Source organism: Uloborus diversus, chromosome 6, assembly GCF_026930045.1.
Source record: "Uloborus diversus isolate 005 chromosome 6, Udiv.v.3.1, whole genome shotgun sequence".
Classification (NCBI taxonomy): domain Eukaryota; kingdom Metazoa; phylum Arthropoda; class Arachnida; order Araneae; family Uloboridae; genus Uloborus; species Uloborus diversus.
Genome location: NC_072736.1, coordinates 82,130,105 through 82,157,077, shown reverse-complemented (window position 1 = coordinate 82,157,077; position 26,973 = coordinate 82,130,105). Strand labels below are relative to the sequence as shown.

Here is a 26,973-nt window from a genome sequence, read left to right as displayed (position 1 = left end):
ACGATACCTCTGTATATATTGTATCACAAACAATGTATGCGCCCGGAAGGAAACGAACTTTCATCACGAATGAGAAGATAAGAAAATGTCTACAAATTCAGAACGGAAGATCGTTTTATTAAGAAACTATGGTGTGAAAAAGGTTACAAATCAGTAAATAGTTTAGCTATCTCTGGCAGCTTTACAAGCCGAAACACAACGTGGCATCGAAACAAAAAGGTCACTTCTGACTCCTTGGGGAGAATTAAGCCATTTGCAACTGCGCCGTTAACTCATCAATATTCCGGGACAGCATCAGTTGCTTTCCAAGCATGTCCCAAAATTGCTCTATTAGAGAGAGGTCTGGCGACTTGGAAAGTCACTAGAATACGTCATATCTTTGAACATATTGCTGGAAGAGTAGCACAGTACGTGGACGACCGTTGACTTGCTATTAAATGGCACTTGGGTGGCTTGAAAGCATAAACAGTACAACCGGCGTAAAAATGTCGTCCACGTAAATACGAGGAGTCATAGTGCCTTAAAGAAAGACTAGAGGTGATCGGTGTCCCAACAAACCGCCTCCACGCTGTCATATCATGCGTACTCGCCATATGCCGCTCAACAACAAATGCTGCATCGGACCGCTGTCCCGGTTGCCTCCATGTGCGTGTGGTTGGCCTTCAGTTCTGAAACTAAATCGGAATTCATCACTGAAGGTAACGCACCATCAAACGGTTATCCTCCAACTTGTCTGAGTTTGGCAAAAATGCCTGTCTACCTATAATGAAGGTTCAGTAGTAGGTGTCTTAATGGGGACGTCGACTCTGTACAGCGTCTGCCAGTCATTTCCAAATAGTTTCCCTCGATAACACCGGATGCCTAGAAGGTAGTTATTGGCGTCCAATAAATGTTATCAATGTTGTTAGTGTGGAAATGGTCGCTCATGATTGCTCGATCCTTGACAGTGGGCTAACATTTCCATGATCATTGTAGCAATTACCGAGGAACTACCCTATACCTCTCCGGGCCAGGTAGCCGAACGCAAGTTTGACAGTACTGCTACTCTAAGGTCTACAATACACCCCTAATAAAAGTGCAATAACTGCTCGTACTCTTACCGGTTACGTCTTAGAGGTATCTCTAATCACAATGCCGACTTCTTTTGAATAGCCCTACGGAACGAGTAATAACTCCCTTGTCGCACTGGTGTCGAAATTTAAATCATTTGCATATCTGATAAAAAAAAACATCTAAATAAGCAAGAATATATATGAACATATAGTCGCAAACGCAATGGTGCATACTACATGCACGTAAAGTCAAAATCTAACAGATGCGAAACCGGTCAAAATTGTATATTGCACAAAGACAATTTAACGCAACTTCAAGAAATGTTTAAATTGGTTGTCTAAAGTTACGGCCTCAGGGCCAACGAGAGGGCCTGTCAGCTTAGTTAGTTTAATTAGAGTTCAGCCCTTGAATCGTAGTACCTACCACATGTTTTATGAAGGGAGGGAGAGCGTTGACCAAACTGACAAGGCGCGCCCTGGCTCTTCGCGGCCCTATGCCTCTATTACACAGTCGCAAGCAAAGACAATGCAGCGAGAGGTGAAATCTTGTCAGAATAACGTTGAGAAAAGTAGCCGATTCTTTATGTTTGCCATACTTTTATACACTTTAGGTAGGAAAATGTCTAAAAAGCTATTCATTTAAGAAGTGTTGCTCCTAAAGCGTATACACGAGTGCAAAAACCTTCTGTTTTTTTTTTTTTTTTGGAGTTATTAAAAAACATGGGTTACGTGATTGGTGTAAAAAGAAGTAGTGTGCTGGTGTCTAGGGATGCACCAATTAATCGGCCATTTTGATGATTATTTATAATCGGCCAAATTTTGCCGATTTTTTATAATCAGCCAAATTTTGCCGATTGATCAGCGGAAATTTTTTTTCAAAATATTTTTTTAAGCATACTTTCAACGAGAAGCTATGATGAATACATTTACGACCTACTATAAATAAACGTAATTTGCTGCAAACATCATTTTAGAACTGCAGTATGAAAGTGCACAGAGTAAAAACAAATTGTTTAGAAAGTGCGTAAAACTGAATGAAATACTAAAGAATAAGTCTCACAGCTAAAATTCACATGAAACTACAAAGAATAATTAAATTACAGAACATTTAAATTGGAGTGCGAAGATTATTTATCCTCTCCCCTAGCCCCCTCCCCCACACTTTTTATACTTTTATACTACCTGCCTTGCAGCTACTTTTTATTTTTATGCTATTAATGTAATTTCTATTTATCTTCTATTTTGAAGGACATATATGGAAAAGCAATAAACAATTGTGTTTATGATCCCATTGAAACCTCCTCTTAACTCTCTCCAATGAAACAGAAAACTCCCAAATGCTTTTGTTTTATTTTTTAAAGAAGATCAAGATCATTTCTTAAAGTTTGCGATGATCTGTCTAAGATGATTGGGCTAAGATGATGATAGGCGATGATTTGTCTAACCCCAGCTTTTGGTGACACAACTTGATTATTTTTTCAGTTATTTTGTTCCTCGAAACTATACATATGATTACATCATACAACAATTTAAATTTAATTTTTGATTCAACAAAAATAAATAAATAAATAAATAAAATTTAAAAAAATAAAAAAAAATAAATAAATATTTTTAAAAATATTATTTGATGTAAAAAAATATGTACATACTTTACCATCAATATTTTTTCAAACTGATGGTTAAAGTAATATTATTTTTTTATTTTGAGCAAATATGCACATATATACACTCTTGTTTGTGAAAATTGCAACACCACGAAGGTCTTACACGAGTGAGCTGAAAATTGCAGGAAATGTAAAGTAGGACATAATATGCAAATGATTAGAATTGCAGACCGGTAGCGCATGCGTATGCTGAGCAGCGCCCTCTGAACGGTGGATCGAACCGAATATAAATAGACAGCTGTAGCGAGTTAACTGAATCTTTACTATGCCTCTTCGACGAAAGAAAGCGAAATTTGTGCAAATTTTGGAGTTTGAACGGGGCAGAATCGTCGGCCATCGTGAAGTTGAATAGTCTTATCGTGCAGTAGCCGCTCGTGTGCAGCGTAACAGCAGCACAATCATGCGTGTTTGGAAGCAGTGGACGGACGAGGGTCGGACAGCTCGGAAATAAGGGAGTGGACCCCGAAATGTGACGTCAGCTCGCGATGCCTGGTGCGTATGGCGCTGAAGGACCGCACAGCTTCTTCTAGACAATTGGCAGCACAGTGGTCAACAGCTACAGGTGTTTCTTTGTGTGCTTCATCAATTCGGAGACGTCTGCTGCAGCGTGGGCTGCGCGCAAAAATTCCTCTCACGCAAAACCATCGCCGCCTGCGACTACAATAGGCCAATAATGTGCGTATGAACTGGCGTGCTGATTGGCAGCAGGTTGTCTTTTCTGACGAATCCCGCTTCAATTTGTCGCACCATGATGGCCGAATTCGTGTCAGGCGCTATGCCGGTGGACGGCACATTCCGGAGTGCATTACCGAACGCCACAGTAGCCGAACTCCCAGAGGTATGGTATGGGGTGCCATAGCATATCATGGACGATCACAATTGCTACGAATTGTGGGCAATTTGAACAGTACCCGATACATAAACGAAGTTTTACAGCCCCAAGCTATTCCTTCAAGGATTGCCAGGGGCTGTATTCCAGCAGGATAATTCCCGTCCACATGTCGCCAGTACTGTCAAATCCTACCTTGATTCGCAGCAGGTACAGCTTTTTCCTTGGCCTGCATATTCCCTGTTTATGTCACCGATTGAACATGTGTGAGATTTCGTTGGGTGGCGTCTCACTCGTGATCCTCGTCCTGTTGCTTCGATAGACGAACTTTGCGCATACAAACAATATGGAATACTCTTCCGCAGGCAGATATTCAAACTTTGTTTCACTCCATGCCGAGTCGTGTAGCAGCTCTTATTGCTGCGCGTGGTGGCCACACAAAATACTAATTTCTATCTCTTTTTATTGTTTGTTTGGTTTGAAAATGTAGTCATTTATTTGTACCATTACCACTTAACTGCGTATTAAATTTCATTCAACTATGATGCTTCCTTCATGGTGTTGTAATTTTCGAACAGGAGTGTACAATGTTGCTTCATGTTTCATGAGTCATACTTTTCTCCTTTAGAATAGGACTTTTAGATAACTTTATATTTTTATAATAAAGTAATTATTTAGATTAAATGGTTACTAATAATTTAAAATAAATTTAAATTAAAATATGATCCTAAATTTGCCTGCTGAGTGACGACAGGCTGCCTCTAATAATTTGAAATTTCATGTCGAATTAACATTATGTGATTTTAATAACATTAACAGAAAAAATGGATGAAAGAAATTGCATGAAATTTTGAAATTAGTTTTGGAAAATTAGGAAAGAGGAGAAAAATAGTCTCTCAGCAATAAACTGTTAATTATTTCTAAAGTAAAAAAAAAAAAAAAAAAAAAAAAAAAAAAGATGGAGGAATTGGTAGCATTAAAAATAATAATTATGATCATTAAGCGACCAGATCCGATGAATTGCCGATTAATCGGTTGTTGGCCAATTTTCTCTAGTGGTGTACACATTAGAATTTTTTTAATATATAGAGATTGCACACTTCTTACTGCATAGACAAATTATTTTTAAATGACTACTTTTTGTACTACAGTGCATCTTTCAGTTTTCTGATCTGTTGTGTTATTTTCGTTTGATATTTAAGTAATTAAAAAGTATTAAAAGAATGTCCAAAATTTATGCGAACCTTTTTTCCAGACACATGGAACAATCAAGCATGCAGCACAGAAATGCGAAACGAGAGAGAGAGAAAGAGAGTTTTAAAAACATTAAAAAATAAATAAATAAAACCCCTACCTAAAATCTTCGATTGAAAAAATTAAATTGTGTCTGAAACAAATTTTACTTATTTTCTAAAGTTACTTATCGCTGCAAGACAACGGTTGTTAGACGTTCTAATAAATTCAATGAATACAGTCGGATCCCGACTTACGCGAGGGATGCGTTCCAAGACTCCTCGCGTAAGTCGAAATTTCGCGTTGTGTAAAAGTATTGTGTATATTTTTTTATTAATATACCCAATCATTTTAGAAATTTAAACACCCTTAAACTGTTTTTTTGGTCATTTTTTAACTATATATTACCGTTTCTTACATAAAGAGCCGAATTTTTACCGTGTTTTAAAAAAAGTTGCAGCATAAAATACTGTTAGGATGCAGAAAATCAATGATCAATGGGATAGAGAGACGTAAAAATGAAACAGTACGGTACGTACAGTATGTAGTAATAATAAAGCACTGCACTGTAAAAGTACTATACAGTAGATACAATAAGTTACATTTATAATTTAAAAATTGAAGATGATGATTTATCCTGCTCCATCTCAAGGGCGCCCATATAGGGGGGCAAGAGGGGGCTCAAGCCCCCCTTAGAAATTAGAACTTCTTTTGCTTTTAGTACTTTTTTCTTTGCAAAAATGTAAAAACATTTCCTCTCCAGCCATTAATGAATAATTATTTAAAAATGTCAAACTTTAATAACTCTAATTTGTACTGAAATCGATTTCCACGGGGAAAAACCCTGCTAAACCATGGGGAAAATATCTGAGCCCCCCTTAAAATTTTGCATATGGGCGCCCTTGTGCCATCTGATCGTCATTTTAATATATTTTTAAATACAGTAGCTTCGCATTTGCTTTTATAACATTTACATCTATGGTAACACCCCCCTGGACTTATACGGATTGCCTTCTCTTGACTTTTAGTTGCACGTATGAAAGATTCCCCCCATACCAAATTGTCGTGCTATCTTCGACACACTTTCTAGTTGTTCAAGCGTATATCAAGAATCGTTACCTTTTCTGAAATTGTCGCAAACTTTCGTTTTTTGTTTCCATCATCAAACTTTAAATGAAACAGCATGCCTATAGGTGACACAATATTTCATCACCTTTCATATTTAGAAGAAATAAATGAAAAATGAGGTGGCGATACATATTCACTAACAATGATATGTTTATAGTGCGGTATGCGGAAACTTGCGCAGTCAGTGATGCTGAAAGGATGAAAGTACATTCACGAATTAATGTGTAGTATTCAATAACAAAGCCGAAACTTAGCATCACGATTCCTTTCCAAATATTTTCGCGTTGAGAGCGAGAAATTCGCTTTAGCTCGAAAAATCGTTGCTCCTGAAAAACTCGCGTTATAACCATTTTGCGTAAGTCGAATCGCCGCACAGCAGGAGTCGATTGTAATCAGATTCATTCAAAAATATTTTCCTTTCAGGTATTGACAGCATTAGCTGAAGCACCACCAGGCAGGATGGCTTTGCTTGGAAAATACCAAAAAGTATAATTGTTTTCAATTTTTATAACACCAACTAATAAAACTTGAATTACTTTGCTATCAAGTCGATATTACGCTAATTTCCACGAACTAGCCTGAAAAGGGAGTGTTTACTCTTATTTTGTTACTCAGGATATTTGGATCGGAAAGCTATTTTTTATTTTCAAGCAAATATTATAGCACAAAGAACATAGGTTGTGTGTATGGGTTTTCACAGCCACCAATGAAGCAAATGCTAAAAAAAATTTTTCACAAGTTACACAGCAATCAAGTTGAATAAATCAAAAATACCTTTGTGATTGAAAAGTAATATGAGAAATAACAACGTTTAATTGCCCATTTGCAGTAATCTGCAATTTTGTGCGATTAAGCGTTCTTACTTCTTATTTTACTTCACGCAGCAATAGTTTGAAATACTTATGTGTGTATGTTTCATAAATGAAAATTGGATTAAAATATAAAGAAAAGTTCATTTTCTCCTTTCTTCGCTGCTTTAATTATCCTTTAAGATTAAATTTCTAATTGAAGCAAAACTTCAAAAAACTCTCAACCTTTTTTCAGCCCACGGAAAAGGGCAATCGCTTTAGGAAAAAATCCGTGAGCCGGTGAGGTTTTTATCCTTTTTTTTTTTTTGCTGTTTTTTTTTTTTTTTTTGGAAAAAAAAAGAAAGAAAAACTCAGGGACAGTGGCGTACCCATTTCACATACACCTCCCCCCCCCCCTAGATTTGTTTTCGAAGTTTAGAATTTCTATTATACTTTTTTAATTATTATAATACTTTCAGCCCGGAGTATAGGTCTTAAAAAATCATCAAAATATGCATGCAAATATTCACTAAATACATAAAAGCTGAAAAGTAAACTAAAACATATATGTAATGCTAACATTATTTTTTACAGATAGTATTAAAAAAAAGTTATTGCATCCAATCATAAAATGATTGGTTTTTCTATTTTTGCACCAATGACGGATACAAGGGCCCGCGACGAGAGAACTGAGAATACAAATACAAATACAAAAGCGACGACCAGCAACAGGCTCTGGGCCCAGCTAGACTGGTCCTAGTCAATTTACAATCCCCAGTGAAGATCAATGGCCCTCTTAAAACTATCGACTCCCTTGCTCATTACCACCTCTTCCGGTAAACTGTTCCAAGGTTCCACTACCCTGCTATAATAATAATTTTTCCTAATATCCATGTTAGCCTGAGATTTAAATAGCTTAAAACAATGTCCCCTTGTCCTGTTTTCAGTGCTTAACTTCAGCCCCGTAACATCTTTCATTTTAATAAATTTAAACAACTGAATCATGTCCCCTCGGTCTCTTCTTTGCTTAAGACTGTACATTTTTAACCTTCTAAGCCTGGAATCATAGTCTAAGTGAGAAAGTCCATTTATTAGCCTTGTAGCTCGCCTTTGAACCCTTTCCAATACATTAATGTCTTTCTTAAGATAAGGAGACCAAAACTGAACAGCATACTCCAAATGAGGTCTTACCAAACTTCTATATAAGGGCAGAAGAACTTCTTTAGATTTGTTTGAAATAGATCTATTGATAAACCAAAGCATCTTATTGGCCTTGTTACTAGCAATGCTGCACTGTTGGCTAAACTTTAAATCCTGACTTATTAAAACCCCCAGATCAGTAACTTTGTCTGCCTGACTAATGACTGAACCTTGCAAATAATAACTTATACACTTATTTCCATGCCCTAAATGTAGCACTTGACATTTCCCAACATTAACAGCCATACCCCATTTATCAGCCCACTCCGTAATATGATCTAGATCCTCTTGCAGCTGTTTTGCTTGTTCTTCATTATCTACAGTCTCCATAACTTTGACATTATCAGCAAAACAATTCATGTTCCCAGAAATATTTTTGTGAATATCGTTCATAAAAACAATGAACAAAACAGGCCCTAACACTGATCCTTGAGGAACCCCGCTTAAAACCTCACTCCAATTAGAGTAATTTCCCCTTACAACTACCCTTTGTTTCCTTCCGGTCAGCCAGTTTTTTACCCAAATGAAAGTTTTCCCTCCTATTCCTATATCAGCTAATTTGCTAAGTAGAGCAACATGCGGTACCTTATCGAAAGCTTTTTGAAAATCTATGTAAACAACATCTACAGGCTTCTTATTGTCCAAAGCCATGGTAACTTTGTCACAGAAATGTAATAAATTAGTTGCACAAAATTTGCCTTTCCTGAAACCGTACTGAAAACTAGTCAATAGATTATTAGTCTCTAGAAAATTTACTATTTTAATTTTTATCAATGTTTCAAAAATTTTGCAAACCACCGAAGTTAGACTCACAGGTCTATAATTTCCCACACTCCCTTTAGATCCTTTCTTGAAGAGCGGTGTAATGTTAGCCAGCTGTGACATGTCCAAAACTAGCTTAAAAACTGTGTTTTCAGGAGTCTCAATGGCAAAACATTTCGAGGAAGGGAAAATTCCTCGCACCCTCCCTTTAATTAGAAAAATATTGCCTGAAGGTGCGTTTTTAGGCTTGACAGAAGATGCGCTTAAAGAGCATGTACCTCCTCTCCTAATTTCTCAAAACACACTGGCCTCAAAAAGTTAAGGTACAACCTGTTTTTTGCGTCTAATTTGCAAATGAATGAATGTAGAAGCAAAAAAATTGGAGGATATGTGCATTGAATGGTTTTTTGTTGTATACGTTACAGAAATTTGTATAAGTGTAAAGCAAAAACGATTTATAAAAAAAAATCAATCTTTGCGGAAAAGTCCATTTTTGAAGAAAACAGAACATCAGTGTTATGCAGTAAAATGTCATAGAAACAATACGAAAATGGGTTCTAATGCGTCCCCCCTAACTTAAATTCATTGACGGCATCAATTTTCCATGCTGTTTTGTAAGTTGTCGGACACTGAAATAGGAAGCGATCAGACACAGAGTAAGCCTTTTTCCAGCTAATGTAACAACTTTAGAGGAGGATTTAAAACATCAACCTGTCTGCCAAAATAGTCCCAAAGATGTTCTATCGCATTCAGGTCTGGAGATCAAGCTGGCCATTCCATCCATTCCAAACCGTGATCCTTAAGATACTTCAACAATGTGGTCTCTGTGAGGTCGTGTATTATAATCCATCATAATGAAGTCATTACCAATAGCACCAGCACATGAGCGGATATATGGATAAGGGATCTCATCCAGATATCTCAGACCAGTCAAAGTTCCTCTATGGAACACATGCAGGTCAGTGTCACCACCGAACAATATCCCTGACCACACACAAACCATGATTCTACCATCTCTATAACTGCTCCTTTCAAGTGTTGGATTGATGGTATCTAGTGCGCTGTTCCCTCCAGATCAGTAGATGACCTGAATCACTCTCCAATGTAAGTCTTGTCTCGTCTGTAAACAGCACAGAAACACATTGCTGCTGGGTCCAGGAAACATGTTTTCTTGCCCAGCATAAGCGGATCCTTCGCTGTGGTCCGTTGAGAGCTACACACACAACTAGTCGAGTTATCTTGCATAAAGACCTACATTGTGAAGACGATTTTTCACCATAGTAGCAGAGATTCTTCTTCCTGATGCTACACAGTGATCTGCAACGAGCTGCGGCACAGCAGTGGTTCTTCTCCTTCGGGCCAAAAGAGCTAGAAAACGGTCTTCTGCTGTTGTTGTAGCTCGTGGTCGGCCAGGAACAGGTCTTCCTCTCACTCTCACAGAATCTTCGGATTGGTATCGATCCCAAAGTCGCTAAACAATGCTACGTGACACATTGAGACGTCTAGCAGCATCAGCCTGCGACAATCCCATTTCCATCCAATTGCCCTCCACCTTAAGGAATCGGGTAAACGACGTCTCTGAGACATTTTCTAAATTCTGTTGACTGTTGTCACCGAAACTGCAAACAACAATTGAAAATCAACGCAACTTACACACAAAAGTACGAAAGCTTGATGTTTGCATATCTTTTTCTTAATCGTAAAAATATGTTCTTTTCTATACAATAAAAGTGGTAGCTCTCGTTTTTTTTATAAATGGTTTTAAAGTTCGTTATTATCATTCATGCAATATGTGCATTTTCGTGTTACTGCCATTTTTTAATGGTGAGCTTCAAAAAACATGCTGTACCTTAACTTTTTGAGGCCAGGGTACAACATTGGATATAAGCATATAATTATGGGGTGATCACTCGAATCCTGACATATCTCTCAACGTCATCAAAAAGTCTAAAATGTGTTTTTAGGACTGTTAGTTTGAAAAACTACTCAGAAACTCGAGTTTCATAACATTTTCGACGGAGATTCCCAAGTCCATCTCTCTCACCTAACATGTCCTAATATAGCCTAAAATTGAGTTTTAAAAACTCCAGTTCCTAAAAATTTCTCGGGAAGAACCCCTAACCGTAATTCCAAGATAGCCAGTTTTTAGGACGTCAAATCAAAATATTTCTGAATCGGAGCTGTCTGACTTCACTTTTAGAGACATTAGGACATCCCCAAATGACACCAAAGATAGCCAAAAATCTCGTTTTCCAGATGGTAATGATGAAAAACCTCTGCAAAAAGTCTCTGTACTTCCTCAACTCCTTTATAAGATAGATTAAAATTTTGCTTTTCAAAATTTTCACGGGAGAGCCACCAAACCTTTCCTTCCCAAAGGCAGCCTAAAATTTATTCCAGTTTTGAATTGAAAAAAAAGGAGAGGTAACCCGTACAATCACTTTCCTTCCCTCCATCGTTAGTAAGAATAGCCTAAGGTAGCGTTTTTAAAATTTCAGAGTTGAAAAATTCCCGGAAGAGAGCCACCGACATCTTTAAAAAAACCACCTCATTTTTGAGGGAAAACAATCGGAAGGGAACCCCAAACCTCTTTTCCTCTAAAACTACTAAAAAACCAAAAAAAGCACAATAAACTAATTAATGAACTAATATTCTTTTTAATGTTTCAGATTGTCGCACTCCTTAATGATAAAGTTCCAGAAGTCAAAAGGGCTGCAGTTAAGTTAGTATCTGTTGTTGACTTTGTGCCATAGGGAGACAATTATGTAGTTTTCTAAATAGTTCCTGCATATTTATTACATTAAATTGTTGATTGAAACTTTATAAAGAATGTGAAAACATCCTTCATCATGTATTTAATTATTTAAACATCTTTAAGTAGTTATTCAAATTTAAAGAGCATGCATAAAAATTCAATGGAAAAAACCAGAGTTTTTTTTTTTTTTTTTCATATGAATGAATTCTATGATAGAAGGCAACAAGTTGTACAATTTCACAACTATGAAAGTTAGGATGCATCTTAACACCATCAATTGTCCAAAGTACAGGTTTAGTGCAATATTAGTTTTAATAATTCTAGAAAAACCATCCAAATATTTACTGAATAAGGTACCATATTGTACAGTAGCGTTTTTTTTTGGGGGGGGGGGGGATTTAATAAAAAAAATCAAATTTTAATTTTTAGTCACAAAATTGTTCTTTTCTGCAAGTTGACGGGATATTCAACCCATTTTTACTTTCTTCTATATCTAATATATAGAAGAAAGTATTGGATTCGTGCAAATTTTCGAATTTCGAATTTTGACGGATTCGAACGTTTTGAGGTGTACTGAGTCCATTTCGACTATTTTTGGAAAATGTCTGTCTGTCTGTGTGTGTGTGTGTATATGTGTGTGTGTATGTCTGTGTGTGACCAGTTTTTTGTGGCCGCTCTACAGCAAAAACTACCGCATGAAATCGAACGAAATTTGGTACACATATGTGCCGCTATGTGAACTTGTGCCCATTGGTTTTTGGCGCGAATTAATCTAAGGAAGGGTGGAGCAATGGGACGTTTTTTGAGTTACGCGTGCTTGCTATTCCTCAGGAAGTAACTGGCGGAATCAAACAAAATTTGGTCCATATGTTGCCATTAACAGGAACAGGTGCTGATTTAATTTTGGTGTCAATAACTCAAACAGGGGTTGAGCTATAGAACGTTTTTTGTCGTCAATTGTGACTGCTGTATCTCAAGAAATAATGAACGGAATGAAAGAAAAATTTATCGGCAAGTAGCCCTTAGTGGGTATAAGAGCTAATTTTATTTTGGTGTCAACAGCTAAACAGGGGGTAGCACAATCACCCGTTCTTTTTTTCCATTATGAGTGCCCTATCTCAAGAAGTAATGCTGCGTTCTGGTTGAAATTTGGAATATATGTGAATCCATATGTAAACAGGCTTCGGTTCAATTTTGACGCCAATCGCTCCAAGAGGTGTTGATTTTTTTTTTTTTTTTTTTGCGAATAAAAATAGCTTTATTAATGCAACAATAAGAAAGATAAATCGTAATAGATTGTCGTCTGCGTATTTCTCGTGATTTTTACTTTCTTCTATATCTAATATATAGAAGAAAGTATTGGATTCGTGCAAATTTTCGAATTTCGAAGGATTCGAACGTTTTGAGGTGTGCTGAGTTCATTTCGACTATTTTTGGAAAATGTCTGTCTGTCTGTGTGTGTGTGTATGTATGTATGTGTGTGTGTGTGTGTGTATGTATGTGTGTCACGTCTGTGTGTGACCAGTTTTTTGTGGCCGCTCTACAGCAAAAACTACCGCATGAAATCGAACGAAATTTGGTACACATATGTGCCCGTATGTGAACTTGTGCCCATTGGTTTTTGGCGCGAATTCCTCCAAGGGGGGTGGAGCAATGGGACGTTTTTTTGAGTTACGCGTGCTTGCTATTCCTCAGGAAGTAACTGGCGGAATCAAACAAAATTTGGTCCATATGTTGCCATTAACAGGAACAGGTGCTGATTAAATTTTGGTGTCCATAACCCAAACGGGGGTTGAGCTATAGAACGTTTTTTTGTCGTCAATTGTGACTGCTGTATCTCAAGAAATAATGAACGGAATGAAAGAAAAATTTATCGACAAGTAGCCTTTAGTGGGTATAAGAGCTGATTTTATTTTGGTGTCAACAGCTAAAAAGGGGGTAGCGCAATCGCGCGTTCTTTTTTTCCATTGTGAGTACCCTATCTCAAGAAGTAATGCTACGTTCTGGTTGAAATTTGGAATATATGTGAATCCATACGTAAACAGGCTTTGGTTCAATTTTGACGCCAATCGCTCCAAGAGGTGTTGATTTTTTTTTTTTTTTTTTTTTTTGCGAATAAAAATAGCTTTATTAATGCAACAATAAGAAAGATAAATCGTAATAGATTGTCGTCTGCGTATTTCTCGTGATTTTAATTGTATGGAAATGATCGGAAATATTATCTCAACGATTTAAAATTTTTAACTGTTGCCATCTTATGTTTGTTAACAAATAAAATATTTGTAATTAATTCAAGCAAGGCTTTTAAAATAACTTTCAATTTTCGCTCTTTGCTTTGCTTTTGCAATAATTCAGACATTGGGATGGTCGTCAAGTTTTTGCATGTGTAATTTTGTTTTTGTTGGGAATATTGCTTCCTCGTCAAGCAAGGGGAGGGATCAGAAAAAAAAAAAGAAAAATATAGAAGAAAGTTTCGTGATGGCCACAACATACTAGTAATTGTATGGAAATGATTGGAAATATTATCCATAGACTAATAATAAGAGTAGACCGAGCTTTCTCATTCTTGCTGATGAAGAAAATTGGTTCATAGATGTATCACGTGACTAGTGGAAGGGCTTGGCGAAGACTTTGGCAGCATGGTTGCTAGATGGCAGCAATATCTATAGTTTGGCACTCGACATGTATTTTAAGACAATGTGTTTTCATTAAAAAAAACTTCCAGGTGCAGAGATTGAACTGTTTTTCTTTTAGTTATGCATTATTTTGACATTAGTAATAGTTTTTAATCAGTTTTCGGTAACTTTTATTTCATTTGGAGCTGTCAGCGTTGACGTGAACGAAATGGCGTAAACGTTTTGCGTTAACGCAAAAATGTACTAATCGGTATCTTAAATTGAAACTGTAGGTAAAAATCCTACCGTTTGCTGATTCTTCTTGGTCGCTTGCATCTTTTATTGCTTAGAGAGTTATTGAAATTGATTAAAGAAAATGCACAATACTATCTAAACGAAAAACTCACTATATTAACAAAATATTTACAATTTAGAATAACAAATTTACAAATCGGATCATTCTTCCGTATTCCATAAATTCTATTAATTTTATTTCGCGCTGGCGTTGATCGTCTGCTACGATTAACGCCCGCTGTTGCTAGGATATCCACCAGTCACATGGTTTGGTTTATGAGCAGCAAAAGGGTTGCCATAGCTCGGTCTACTCTTATTATTAGTCTATGGAGTAGACCGAGCTTTCCCAGTCCAGGATTTCACAAAGGGAGGGGTTTCAAAGATCTTTTAAAAATCATTTCTCGCAGTGGCATGAAAACACCTCTTGTACCAAATAATTCATTCCTGTTTTATGGTTATAATCAAGCAATGGAGTACTTTAGGGACCAGAGCCATTTATTTTAAAGCGCATTACTATTCCTAGGAAGAGATAACAAGTATAGTATTATATACATGTAGGGATGTTTGTGACCCCTCCCCTATTTCCCCAAATTCCGGCTGCGCTAGTGGATAGAATGTTGTTTTACAGCTTCTTCAGAAACAAGCCTTTTTATCTGTTAACTACACTGCATATTGCAAAAGGTATTAAAAATTTCGCAAATATTTTTTTTTTTAACATGCTGTATACCAAAAAATATTCCCATTGGATGTTTTGTATTGTCAGTCTATTCAGTGGTTCTTTTGCAACTGGTTTTCTAAAATATAATTTCAGTTGGTGAAGAGTGGGCACTCGTAAATTGCTGAAAAAAAAATCAAAGAAAATGACTTAAAAAAAGAGCACTGACGTAAACATTAACACTATAACTAAGTTAAATATCATTTTCTTCATATTGCTTTTTATCATTATTCTCCCCCAATGGGAGGGGTTTAACCCCTAAAACCCTCCCCTTGGACACGGCCCTGGCTATGATCAACGCCCGTTGTTGCTAATATATCCACCAGTCACATGGTTTGGTTTATGAGCAGCAAAAGGGTTGCCATAACTCGGTCTATTCTTATTATTAGTCTATGGAAATAGTATCTCAATGATTTAAAATTGTTAACTGTTGCCATCTTATGTTTGTTAATAAATAAAATATTTGTAATTAATTCAGGCAAGGCTTTTAAAATAACTTTCAATTTTCGCTCTTTTCTTTGCTTTTACAATATTCAGACATTGGGATGGTCGTCAAGTTTTTGCATGTGTAATTTTGTTTTTGTTAGTAATATTGCTTTCTCGTCAAGCATGGGGAGGGATCAGAAAAAGGAAAAATATAGAAGAAAGTTTCGTGATGGCCACAACATACTAGTTTTCTTTTATTTGAGCCTGATTGTTGAACTTGCCTTACTTGACACAACTTTTTTTTTTGAAGTAGACTGTGCAAAGCATCTAGTTTATTATAAATATGGCTATTCACATTCAAAAGTTGAATGATGTAACTGCTGCTGTAGTAGATTAGTGATACTAATCACAGTTAAGGATACATAAACACAGGGATGTGCCGACCAAAACTCGCTTTTGAAGCAATCTTGGGAGCAGGAAAATGGAGAGTTTGGTGCAGCAAAACGGTGAATTTGGAGCAGTCTGGAGCAGTAAAATTGCAAATTTGGAGCAGCTTGCAGCAGCAAACATTTAAAATTTGCATCAATTTAAAGCAACTATGTATATTTTACACACAGAAACACGTGTGACACAATAAAAGAAGAAAAAAGGAGGTTAAGGATGCGAAAACACCATAACTAAAACTAAAAATAGAAGTTCTTAATTTCTTTTTTGTCTAATTTTATTCACAAAAGACAAGTCCTGTACTGCTCTACTTTTTTCTTATAATTCTTTTGATTTAAATTTAGTGCACACATTTACTTTCTTTACTAATAATAAAGCTGAAAGTCTCTCTGTCTGGATCTCTCTCTGACCGAATCTCTGTGACACGCATGGCGCCTAGACCTTTTGGCCGATTTTCATGAAATTTGGCACAAAGTTAGTTTATAGCATGGGGGTGTGCATCTCGAAGCGATTTTTCGAAAATTAAATGTGGTTTTTTTTCTATTCTAATTTTAAGAACAAAATGATCATAAGATGGAGGAGTAAATTACAAAATTATCATAACGTGGAACCGTAACATGGGCACAAGCCAATTGGCAAGATACGAAATTATCATAACTTGTAACTGTAACATGGGTAAAAGCCAATTGGCGAGAAAGTTCACCATACATTATTTGTAAATAAACAGGCGAACCTAAAGACCTTTTGATTTTCCTATTACGGGCAAAGACGTGCGGGTACCACTAGTGCTTAATACATCACTGCCAGGGCCGATCCTAGAAGGTGTGCGCCGCACATGGGTGGCCAAAGCAAGGGGCGGCCGCATTATATAGTTCTTACAATCAAGCAAAATTCCTCAAGAATTTCCCACAAGGTAACTTATAATAAGTCGAATAAATATGCTGAATTTTAAATGTTCAATTATCAAAGAATGTGTTGATTCCCGACAGCATAGCATAGCTTAAGAAAAATAGAATGTTAGGGAACATTGTGTAGGTTCATTGTCCATTAAAATCTACTCCTTACACACATGCTTCATTTGGTTGCAAAATTTGTGACAGAACCGGTAAACAGGCATAGATACAGGGGAGGGGAAATGAGGGAAATGGCCCCCTCCGGAAGCATGAAAGGGTGCCTTCTAAAAGGAGCACCGAGGGCGGCCACTAATGTTTACCCCCCCCCCCAAGCTTTTATAGACCTAAACAATGAAGACACATTTCATTTATAAAAAAAAAAAGCTATATTGATTAGATACTCTCGCAAGCATTTCAAACAACCAACTCTGTGTTCAACAATCGTGTATGCATGGGGAGAAAGTGGAAAATTGTGACTCCCCTGAAAGTCAAACATATATGAATGACAAACTAAAATTTTGTAATTTTCCCCCTTTATGGCAATTTTTTCTAACTAAAATCCCGAATGAACTGCCCGGTTTCAGATCAGATAGGAGGACAGGGCTCTTGATCCAAAAGGATGCCATGACCTCTTCCACGAAAATAAAGGCTTAAAATTGAGTTTCTAGGACTTGATTTGAACGGAAAATTTCGCTGGTTGAACCATTGATCTTAAGGACCCAATTAGGTCTCTGATTCACCCCTTCCACCTTAACTTAATCAAACATAGCTTAAAAATGTTGGCTCCAAAATCCAAAATGTGTCATTAAAAATTGCTTAATGACATTTTTCGAAATTTTTGCAAAGGAGGGCCCCGAAATTCATTTGAAAACATTACTACCAAACACAGTCTCAATTAGCGTCTTTAGAGAGGCCCCTAATCCCACCCCCTCTCACTTAACGTATTGAGAAACAAACTAAAATTGCGTTTTTCAAACATCAGTTTCAAGAACTTTCGGTGAAGGACACGGGATCCCCTTTTATCCAACGCAATCACTATACCTCAAAATTTCGTTTTTAGATGGTTCCGTGGAGTCACAGCCTCCTGCCTAAACTAGCCTCAAATTGATTTCAGTTTCAAAAAAAAAAAAAAAAAAAAATACATAGTTCGTGAGGGCACACTGAATCCCTGCCCGCTCTTAGTCCCATCGTTATCAAACAATGCTTAAAATACGATACCGTCCTTAACGTTCAAGTTGCTTTTTCAACCTCACCATAATCTGCAGGCACGACTCTCCGGTCCTGAGCACTGTCCCCTGCAATCCGCTGCTCCTGGTTAGTGTAAGGCTCCTGGTTAGTGGGCATTTATGTCCTACACACACACGCTCATACACCCATACACACGCGCCTTTACACACATACATGCCAACATGCATTCACACAGGTCTACGCACACACACAAGCCTACACATACACAACTATACACACGTAATCACCCGAGAGGAGGGGCAGGCTTGGAGGGACAGGAGCCGTTTCTAGAAACAATAACTCCAATGAGTAGGGTCCTGTCACAGCTTGTGATTGCGAAAAACATAATTTGAGTTCAAATTATTATTATTTTCAGTTGTTTTCAATTTACAGTTTAGACTTAACTTGAATGCAGAAATTTCAGGAGGATCTGACAAGTGCAATAGAGTACAGTTTTACAGGGGTCGAAGGGAATGCCGCGTTAATCAAAACCACATAAATTAAGCAGCCTTAATATAGGTGTTAGGTTCCATGGAGGAAAAACTTCATTCTAGTGACTCATATATAATAAGTTTAATGTGTACTTATTCCAATACATGCACAATGTGTGAAAACATGAGCTTAGTGTTTATAAAAAAAGAGCTGGTTATTAGGTTTTTTTTGGCAGTTGTTAAATATTTTTCCGTATAGTTCTTTGTGAGGCATTAACGCTTCCATAATCACTTGATATATTTCCATGACGGGACCTTACATCGCTAACAAGTTCAAAAGTTCATTTGTCATTGTCAAGGAATGGCTCAACATTTTCCGTGTGCATACTTTTCGTTGTGTCATTAATGTCAGTATCGTCGTTGGTTTCATCCTCCCTTTCCTTTCTAAAAGCTTTTCTTCCAGTTAGTTCTGAATTGTGTGAGATTTTTTACTTTACCTTACTTCTGGAAAGAGCTCAGGAACCAACTGCAAAAAATGTCTCTAGTGGCCCAAGCTCCCCCATTAGCACACCAAAATGCAGTTGATTAAATGTTATCTGCAATCTCCGGAGTTTAGATTTTGAAAATTGTTATTTGTTCGCAATGCCACATTTGCATAAAATCAAAACTCATTTCAGTAAAATAAAATAAAGGTGTCAAATCTTAAACCACATATAATCAAATCCGCATAAAACAAAGGTTCTTTGTATGCCAAAAGTGATTGTAAACTGAAAATTCAAAACTGTCTTAAATTCTTCAACATTGACGCAGGGTTCTTCGATATATATCGGATATTTATTTTGAAATATCATATTTTAGATATTTATTTTTTAAACCACGGTATTTTCAATATAAAAATTATATTAATCATAGTAATATTGTTCATTTATTATTAAAAATAACCAAAAGGCTTCGTACTATATTTTTATGATGCATTTATACATCATTAATATAGCAAATATAATATTCCTTTTTTATTTTATATTCATAAAATTATTAGTAATGTAACAATTATAATTCATATTAAAAGTGCCTGATTAAATATTAATCGATAGTCAGAAAAAAAAAAGGAAAATGTCTTATGACTCTGTGCACCGATTAATGCATATTTTTTATTTCCATATCATATAACTGCAAAAGGAGCTAACAGAAGAAAAATGAGTAAAACAGCTAAAGCTAAAATAATTCCATTAAAATTGATAAAAATATGAAATGGAATATTAGATATAAATAATGAAAGAAACCTTTTTTTTAAGTTTACATATTGTTATACAGTGAAACCTCCCTTAACGGACACTCCCGAATAACGGACACCTCTAATTAACGGACATTTTTGCAAGTCCCCAGTCCCTCAATATAGGCCATTCCATGTAATTCACTCTGAATAACGGACAGTTATTTCACAAAAAATTTCCCTTGCGATTGCAGCACTTTCGTTTTTTTTTCTTTTCACAGAATATCTTAGTAACTGCTTGCCTTACAAAGCTTTTCATCCTCCACAACTGATATTGCCCCCCCCCCTCCCCGTCATTTCCTTATCATTGTTTCTTGGAATTAAAAGGGTGGTAATGGACAGAGGCAGCGATTGGATCTTAAAAGTTGGAAGCAGAAAAAAAAAGAATTGAAAGACATGGTACTTTTTGCGGGCAGCAAAAAATGAAAAAGAAAAAAAAGTCATAATTTTGTTACGGCTAGTTTGGAGAGTATTGAAACAGATAAGTGAAAACTGATGTCAGTCTAACAATTAACGTATGTTTTTCTTAGGATTTTAATGAATTTTGTACACAATAACTATTCAAAAGTTAAGATAAAAAAGGGGAAACTGTGTGCTTTTTCTAACTGGGGCTCTCGGGAGATGCAATTGAGCAGACCGGCGCCGGTAGTAGTCGGCTTTATGGCGCCGTGGTTTCGTTGGGTTGTTTAATTTTTAGACATGAAAAAGATTTGCCCATATTCAAGGTCATATTGCCAACTGTCAATCATGCAATAGTGATACTCGAGATAAAATAAATAAATTAACCATAAAAAGTAGAGAATTTTCGGAAGCACTGAAATACAGTAAAGAATTGAAAAACTTTTTCCTGAGCAAAGGGGACACTGAAAAACTTGCTAAGGTAATTGATTTAAATATTTATATTAAGAAACAGGCTTGTAATGCAAAAAAGAGATGTCAAACTGTTTTAACTGATTATTTAATTGATTAAATGCTTTTTAAGACAAGTGTGTGCTGTCAGTATACCTTTATTAAGAAAAGACAGATTAATTACTCTTGACGTAAAATGTAGTAAACCTTTTGCAATTGTTTCGATTGTGTTCTACAAAGGAAACAACAGCCCATTTTGAAAAAGGTAAATTAAGTAGTTCCTCCTAATAGCGGACACCTTCCAATAACGGACAAAACTTCTAGTCCCTTGACTATCCGCTATTCGGAGGTTTCACTGTAATAAGATAAGAAAATGAGTAATTTGAGGATGCATTTACTATTTTGAAGATTTTAGTTTGTGCTGATTGAAAATATTGAATTATGTCAAAATATCCTATATTATACATCAAAATATCGGATATTTTCGAACCCTGAATCAAATCAAGTTGTCAATGAGGATTTTTTTGGATTTTAATTGTTGGTAAATTTTACCTGAAATGACAAAACTGTTTAGACACCCAATGTTTATTGGCTCAATTTCAAAAAAAAAAAAAAAAAAACCTTAACTTATTTCTGAATATCTATTAGAGTATTAAGTTGGCTGGAGTAATTAAGAAATAAAAGAAATTGTTAAAATGTATAACTAAACTCCATCAAACTTTATTACATGTTCCTATATCACATAAATACATTTTTCTCTCTCTGAGAGACCTTGGTGCTGACAGAGGATTTGCCAAGGAGGGAAAAAAGAAAAAGAACAATCAATTCCGTACAATTTTAGTCCCATAATTCCAGAAGATAAAGATGTTTGGAAAAGATTTTACTATATTTTTATGTGTACATATATGTATATATATAGATTTATGTATATATATTAGAGCAAATTCATAAGGAAAAAAGAACTATAGTGCTAATGTTCAATAAACTTTTGTATACAATTTTTCTTTTTCCAATTCTGTCCGGGTCCATAATCGTTCTTCATCAAGTAGTAATTATATTTCTGCAAAAATTAAAAGCAAAAACAATGAGACTTGTTAGAAAACTTTAATACAGTAAATTGAAATGCAGTCATAGCTTATACAACATCACGGTTAATATGAACAACAATAAACCAAATTTAGTTTGTTAATTATATTAACACAGTTACTTATGTAAAAGCAAAGAAAAAAAGTTTTTTCCTTATATGCTATAGTGAATGGAGCAGGTTAAAAAATAATAAAGAGAATATATTTTATCTATGTAAAAACAATTTTTTTCAACCCATTAGAGCACTTTAAAAGGCATAAATTTGCCATATGTATTTTGGTGTATAAAGGAACTCTCTTTTTCAATGCAAAAAGCGTTATGGATGAACTTAAGCAACAAAATATATTTTAAAGTTTGCCTGCTTTCTGGCATTGATTGCTCATTTTAGTTCATAATATTTTAATATTAAGAACTTTAATAACTTTTAAACATAAATTAATGTATTTTTTAAAACTTTCTTCATACACATATTCCATTTCTAATTTAATTCCAGACCTTATGAAGAAATTTCAGAACATATTGAAATTAAAGCTGAATAAATTTAAGAACAATCTGAGAATTTTCTTCAGATGAATGTACTTTTTTAGGGGTAAGAACATCAAATCACAAACAGTGTGTAAATTTCAAAATTACGCCTCTCTCCTCCTCCTCTCAAAAAATTAGTTTTCTCAAAACATTATTATTGAGTATCAGCAAAAGGCAAAACTTTTAATGGAGGAAAGAACTAACATCTATCTCCTAGATTCTTATAGAATGTTATTTTTATAAGGTATATAAACATATTGAATTTTTGTACAGAACTGAAGCATAAGCAATATTTAAAAATTGTAAAACAACAGAATCTTCTCCAAAGCAACAAAAACTTCTTAGGCATGCTTTCTTCATAAGCAGCCCTAACATTTACATCATTATTTATTTACTTATTTGATTGGTTATCAATAGTAATTGGTATTGCTCAACTTTGCAGGTGGTGATGCAATCAATGGTAGTTCTTATTATCACATCTAAGCACTAAAAACTCACAATTTCACTTTGTAATTGAAAAAAGTGGATTATTCTGCAGAAGTATGATACTGAAATAGAACATAGCGATAACAGCCATGAGAAAAATACCACAAACAACACCCTGAAAACATTGGAGCACATCTTAGCACACAACAAGAGAAAGAGCTTTAGCCTTCTAGCAAACCGTAGAGTTCATGTTGATCAAGAAAAAATTTTCTGATCAAACTTCTGAATGCAAAAAACAAGAAAAAAAAATCTTATAATTTTCAGCACTACAATAGCAGTTATGCACACTTAAATATTATTAAGTGTTAATAGGAAATAACCAATGATTTGTAGCACAAATTTACAGATTACTGCATATACGTGTTTTGGGGTTTCAAGGAACCCCTTTTTTCAATGCAAAATTGTGAGCTTTTGGATTTTTACTGTACATCCAAACATTCAAAAGCTCACAGTTTTGCACTGAAAAAAGGGGTTTCTTGAAACCTCGAAACACGTGCATGCAGTAATTAGTATATTTGTGCTATAAAACGTTTGTTACTTCCCATTACTTTGCAGCACAAAGGTATTCATTTCTTAAGCACTATTTAGTTGATCTTCAACCAATGTCTGAGGATTAAAATATCACTCATTCAATGCAGCATTCTTTCATTTACTAGCCTCATTGCACTAGTTCAGGGGTTCTTAAACGGTGGGTCGCGACCCCCCTGGGGGTGATTCCAAGCGGGTCACGAGATTTGGAAGAAAAATTTAAAGAAAATTAATAGCAATAAGTCAATAAACTCATAAAACTAATGCAAGATTATAAAATCAGCAAGGTCTACTACTTTCTCTTATTATAAAATAATTCAAGAGACAAAAATTCGTTTATTTTACCAGTTATTTCTGTCTCTAAAGATATAACTTAAGCATTTGTGTAGGTTTTTAGTTACTGTTTTAGGGTTCAGACAGAGTTAAAACTTTGGGGGGTTGCCAAAATACTTAGTCTAAAAAGGGGGTCATAATGTCTAAAAGTTTGAGAACCCCTGCACTAGTTGAATAACATTTTAGTTCAATTTTCATTATCCTTGCAACATTAAACTAAATGCAAATATTCACAAAAGTGTCCAACATTATAAATCAATTCTTACGATGAAGCATGGAAAGACATTTAACGGAACTGACACTTAAATTACATTTTGGAGTGAATTATCTTAAATATGTGTCGTAAAAGTTAAACTAAAAATTTAAAAGTTTGAATGCAAATTAAAAATTTCTTCAATAAAATAAAACATTCGTAAAAGCTAACTCACTCTGGTTAACTGGCATGTGCTGGAAGGGGGAGTTGGCTGGGGACCTAGAGGGTGCAACAAAACCAGGAGGAGGGCACTGGGCTGTTGGCCATTGGCCTGCATAATAAAATATTTCATGCAGTACGGAAAAAAACAATTGTAAAATAAAGTAAAATTAGACAAAAATTATGAAAAAATGCATTTTGCAATTAGCATGTTTCTAAAAACTACATGCTCATATGCATAACACATGTTATATACTTTAGAATGTAAAAGAGCTATTATATGATATTGATATGGCAGGGAAGAATCTATAATAGCATGCTTAGATTAAATATTAAGCAGTTAAGAAAAAAAAAAAAAAAAAAGATTAAATCTTAAAACTCTTTTAAAATTCTGTGAAGAACCAGAGTGTAGATTTAATGAGAGATCAAACCCTATTTTGAAGTAGCCTAAATATTGAAACAAAAAATCGGATAAAAAAAAAAAAAAACTGTAAATAAAGAACGCTGGGTGTCTCAAAAGTATTTTTACATGTTTAGAAAATAAACAAGGACACATACATGGATCTAATTGATTATGACATTATATATTCAACAAAGAAATGATCAAAAAGCTTTTTAATTGTGTGGCCATACCCCCATTTGTGGGATGCACCCATTAATCGGCCACTTTGCCAATCATTAATAATCGGCTAAATTTTGCCGATTAATTGGCGGAATAAAAAATATTTTTCAAAATAATTTTTTTAAAGCATATCTTCAACAAGAAACTATGATGAACACATTTATGAACAATAAATGAATGTAATTTGCAACAAACATTTTAAAGAACTGCAGTATGAAAGCGTACAGAGTAAAAACAAACAGTTATAAACTTTTAACTATTTCTAAAGCGAGAAAAAAAAATGACGAAGGAATTGGTAGCTTTAAAGGCCGATTAATCGGTAATCAGCTGATTTGTTTATCAGTGCATCCCTATTATACATACCATTATACATTGTGCCATACCAGAAAAAATTAAGGATAACCCTAAAGTAAATTTGGCACAGTTTCTTTTATTCTATTACAGAGTATATTGCTTATGTTGACAATCTTGCTCACATGTTTAAACGCTCTGCATTTGCAAAAAAAAAAAAAAAAAAAATCTTGAAAGCTAACAACTTCAACAGGATGAGGCACTACCAATATTGGATTGGAAGAAGAGACTTAATATCATCATCGCCCCCTAGGTTTCTAGACATCTCACTTTTGAACTTTTGAAATGGAAAAAAAAAGGCAGTAACAATTTTAGTATACATAGTGAAAAAAAAATCTACAATTTTGACCATTTAAGACTTTGGTAGGCAATAAAGTCAAATTACAGTGATAATAGAGTAGGTTTACCCTACTGTCCAACCACGGATTGCATGGAATTTTTAAACATCCAGTTAAGACAAATCTATGTGAATAAGGGGGAAAAGTAAAAATTTGATGCGCGTGTTCTGCTTATTTGAATGAGACCCTGCTTCTGCAAAAGCCGACATCCCTAAAAAATAATAGATTTGTCCATTTCCAACTGTAAAACGGATGTTTGTCTTTCCATACAATCCGGGGTCAGACAGTACAATACTTACCAGGAACACGCACAATAGTGTAAAAATGAATTTAAAAAAAAAAAAAAAAAGCAGCAATTTAAAGAGCGTTGTAAAACATCTGGACGCTTAAGTTGTTTGCCTTCATATCCCCATTATCAAAATATAAAGCCTTAAAGTTTGCAGAAATTTTAAGTAAAGTCACTAATTTTAGCGAGTTTCAGTGAGTAATGGAAGACATCTTTCACAAAATTCATAGATGGATACAGACAATGAAATTGAATAATCAATCTCTTGCCACCTCATAAATCAATAACGGGCTGACTAGGGCAAATAATTTTTGCATCAAAAACATATTTCAGGATGCCCTTTCGATTGCTGCCTACATTTAAACTTTTTGCATTATACTATTTGTGTGGTTTTCCAAAATAAAATAGTGTGCATATTCAAATGTTTCAAACTTGGAAAGGGAAGCAGATACTGTGTTTTAATGGAAATATTTTCAGAAATTGCATATCCTCTTTTAATCATTTTCTATTAATATAGAATTTTTTTTTTGGATATCTTGTAAATTAGAAGAAAGAGAGAGAGAAAAAAATATGACTACATAATTCATGTAATAACTAATTAAAAGAAACAAGCACACACAAAAGGACAAAAATATTTTAAATTAAAATATGTTGAGCTTGGAATGAATGCTTCAGTACGCCATTCTTTCCAAGCACAATGCAAAGTCAAATAATTTTTAAAAAATGAATGCACTAAAAAATATACATAATCTCCTTCTATACATTCTATTTGTTTTTTGTTTTTTTTAAGAGGGAAGGTAACTGCTTGCAATTTATTATAATTAGGTAATGATTTAACAATTGCTCAGTTATTTTAAGCAACTGCGTATTTAGTAGAAAGTCACTTTTAAAATTCACTTTTTAAGAATTTATTAAAGGCTTCAAGTTTTGTGACAGGTGGCATGCATAAAATTTTGTTTTATTTACATACTCTGTTACAAACTGCTTGGAAGAATGGAATGGCATTTATTTTAAATAAGCAAAACTAACTACTGTATCTTGAAAGGGAAATTACAAACTTTATATTTAAATCAAAAGTAAACAGGCAAAATTATACAAATAAAAAGTGTCTCATGTAACTTGTTTCCACTTTACAGGGAGAGCACATATGCAGTCAATTTGCAATAACCCTAATATTACCATAACTCTAAATTTGTATCAAGTCCCGACCCCTTTGTCTTTAATTCCATGCTAATTATATTCAGCATCTTGATGTTAACTTCTTTTAACTCGAAGTTTTTTTAAATATGACTCAAAATTAATTTCGAAAGAACGAAAAAAAAAAAAAAAAAAAAGGAAGAAACAAGTGACTATGAGAGAAAAAGTAATTCTCCTTCACTTGCAATTCTTGCACAATAGACCTCTAAAGCAAGAAGAGCACCTGTTGAG

At 34.9% G+C, this 26,973-nt stretch overlaps 2 protein-coding genes across 4 annotated transcripts in view; one reads left to right on the top strand and one right to left on the bottom strand.

Annotated features, from left to right (window-relative positions):
- Positions 1 to 11,430, top strand: part of LOC129224840 (uncharacterized) — a 42,746-nt gene extending 31,316 nt beyond the window's left edge. Inside the window, exons 8-9 of the mRNA XM_054859386.1 lie at positions 6,330 to 6,392; positions 11,326 to 11,430. Of these exons, the coding sequence (XP_054715361.1) occupies positions 6,330 to 6,392; positions 11,326 to 11,409 (147 nt within the window). The 3' untranslated portion in view covers positions 11,410 to 11,430. The remainder of the gene's footprint in view (positions 1 to 6,329; positions 6,393 to 11,325) is intronic.
- A 9,846-nt stretch (positions 11,431 to 21,276) lies between these two features.
- The window catches only part of LOC129223738 (CCR4-NOT transcription complex subunit 4-like), a 40,815-nt gene continuing 35,118 nt past the window's right edge, over positions 21,277 to 26,973 (bottom strand). For 2 of the 3 annotated variants that reach the window (XM_054858094.1, XM_054858096.1), the window contains exons 20-21: positions 23,965 to 24,060; positions 21,277 to 21,638 (exon numbers count right to left, since the gene is read on the bottom strand). In XM_054858094.1, coding sequence (XP_054714069.1) covers positions 21,631 to 21,638; positions 23,965 to 24,060 — 104 coding nt within the window. In that variant the 3' untranslated portion in view covers positions 21,277 to 21,630. The remainder of the gene's footprint in view (positions 21,639 to 23,964; positions 24,061 to 26,973) is intronic. The other variant, XM_054858097.1, reaches the window with a different exon arrangement.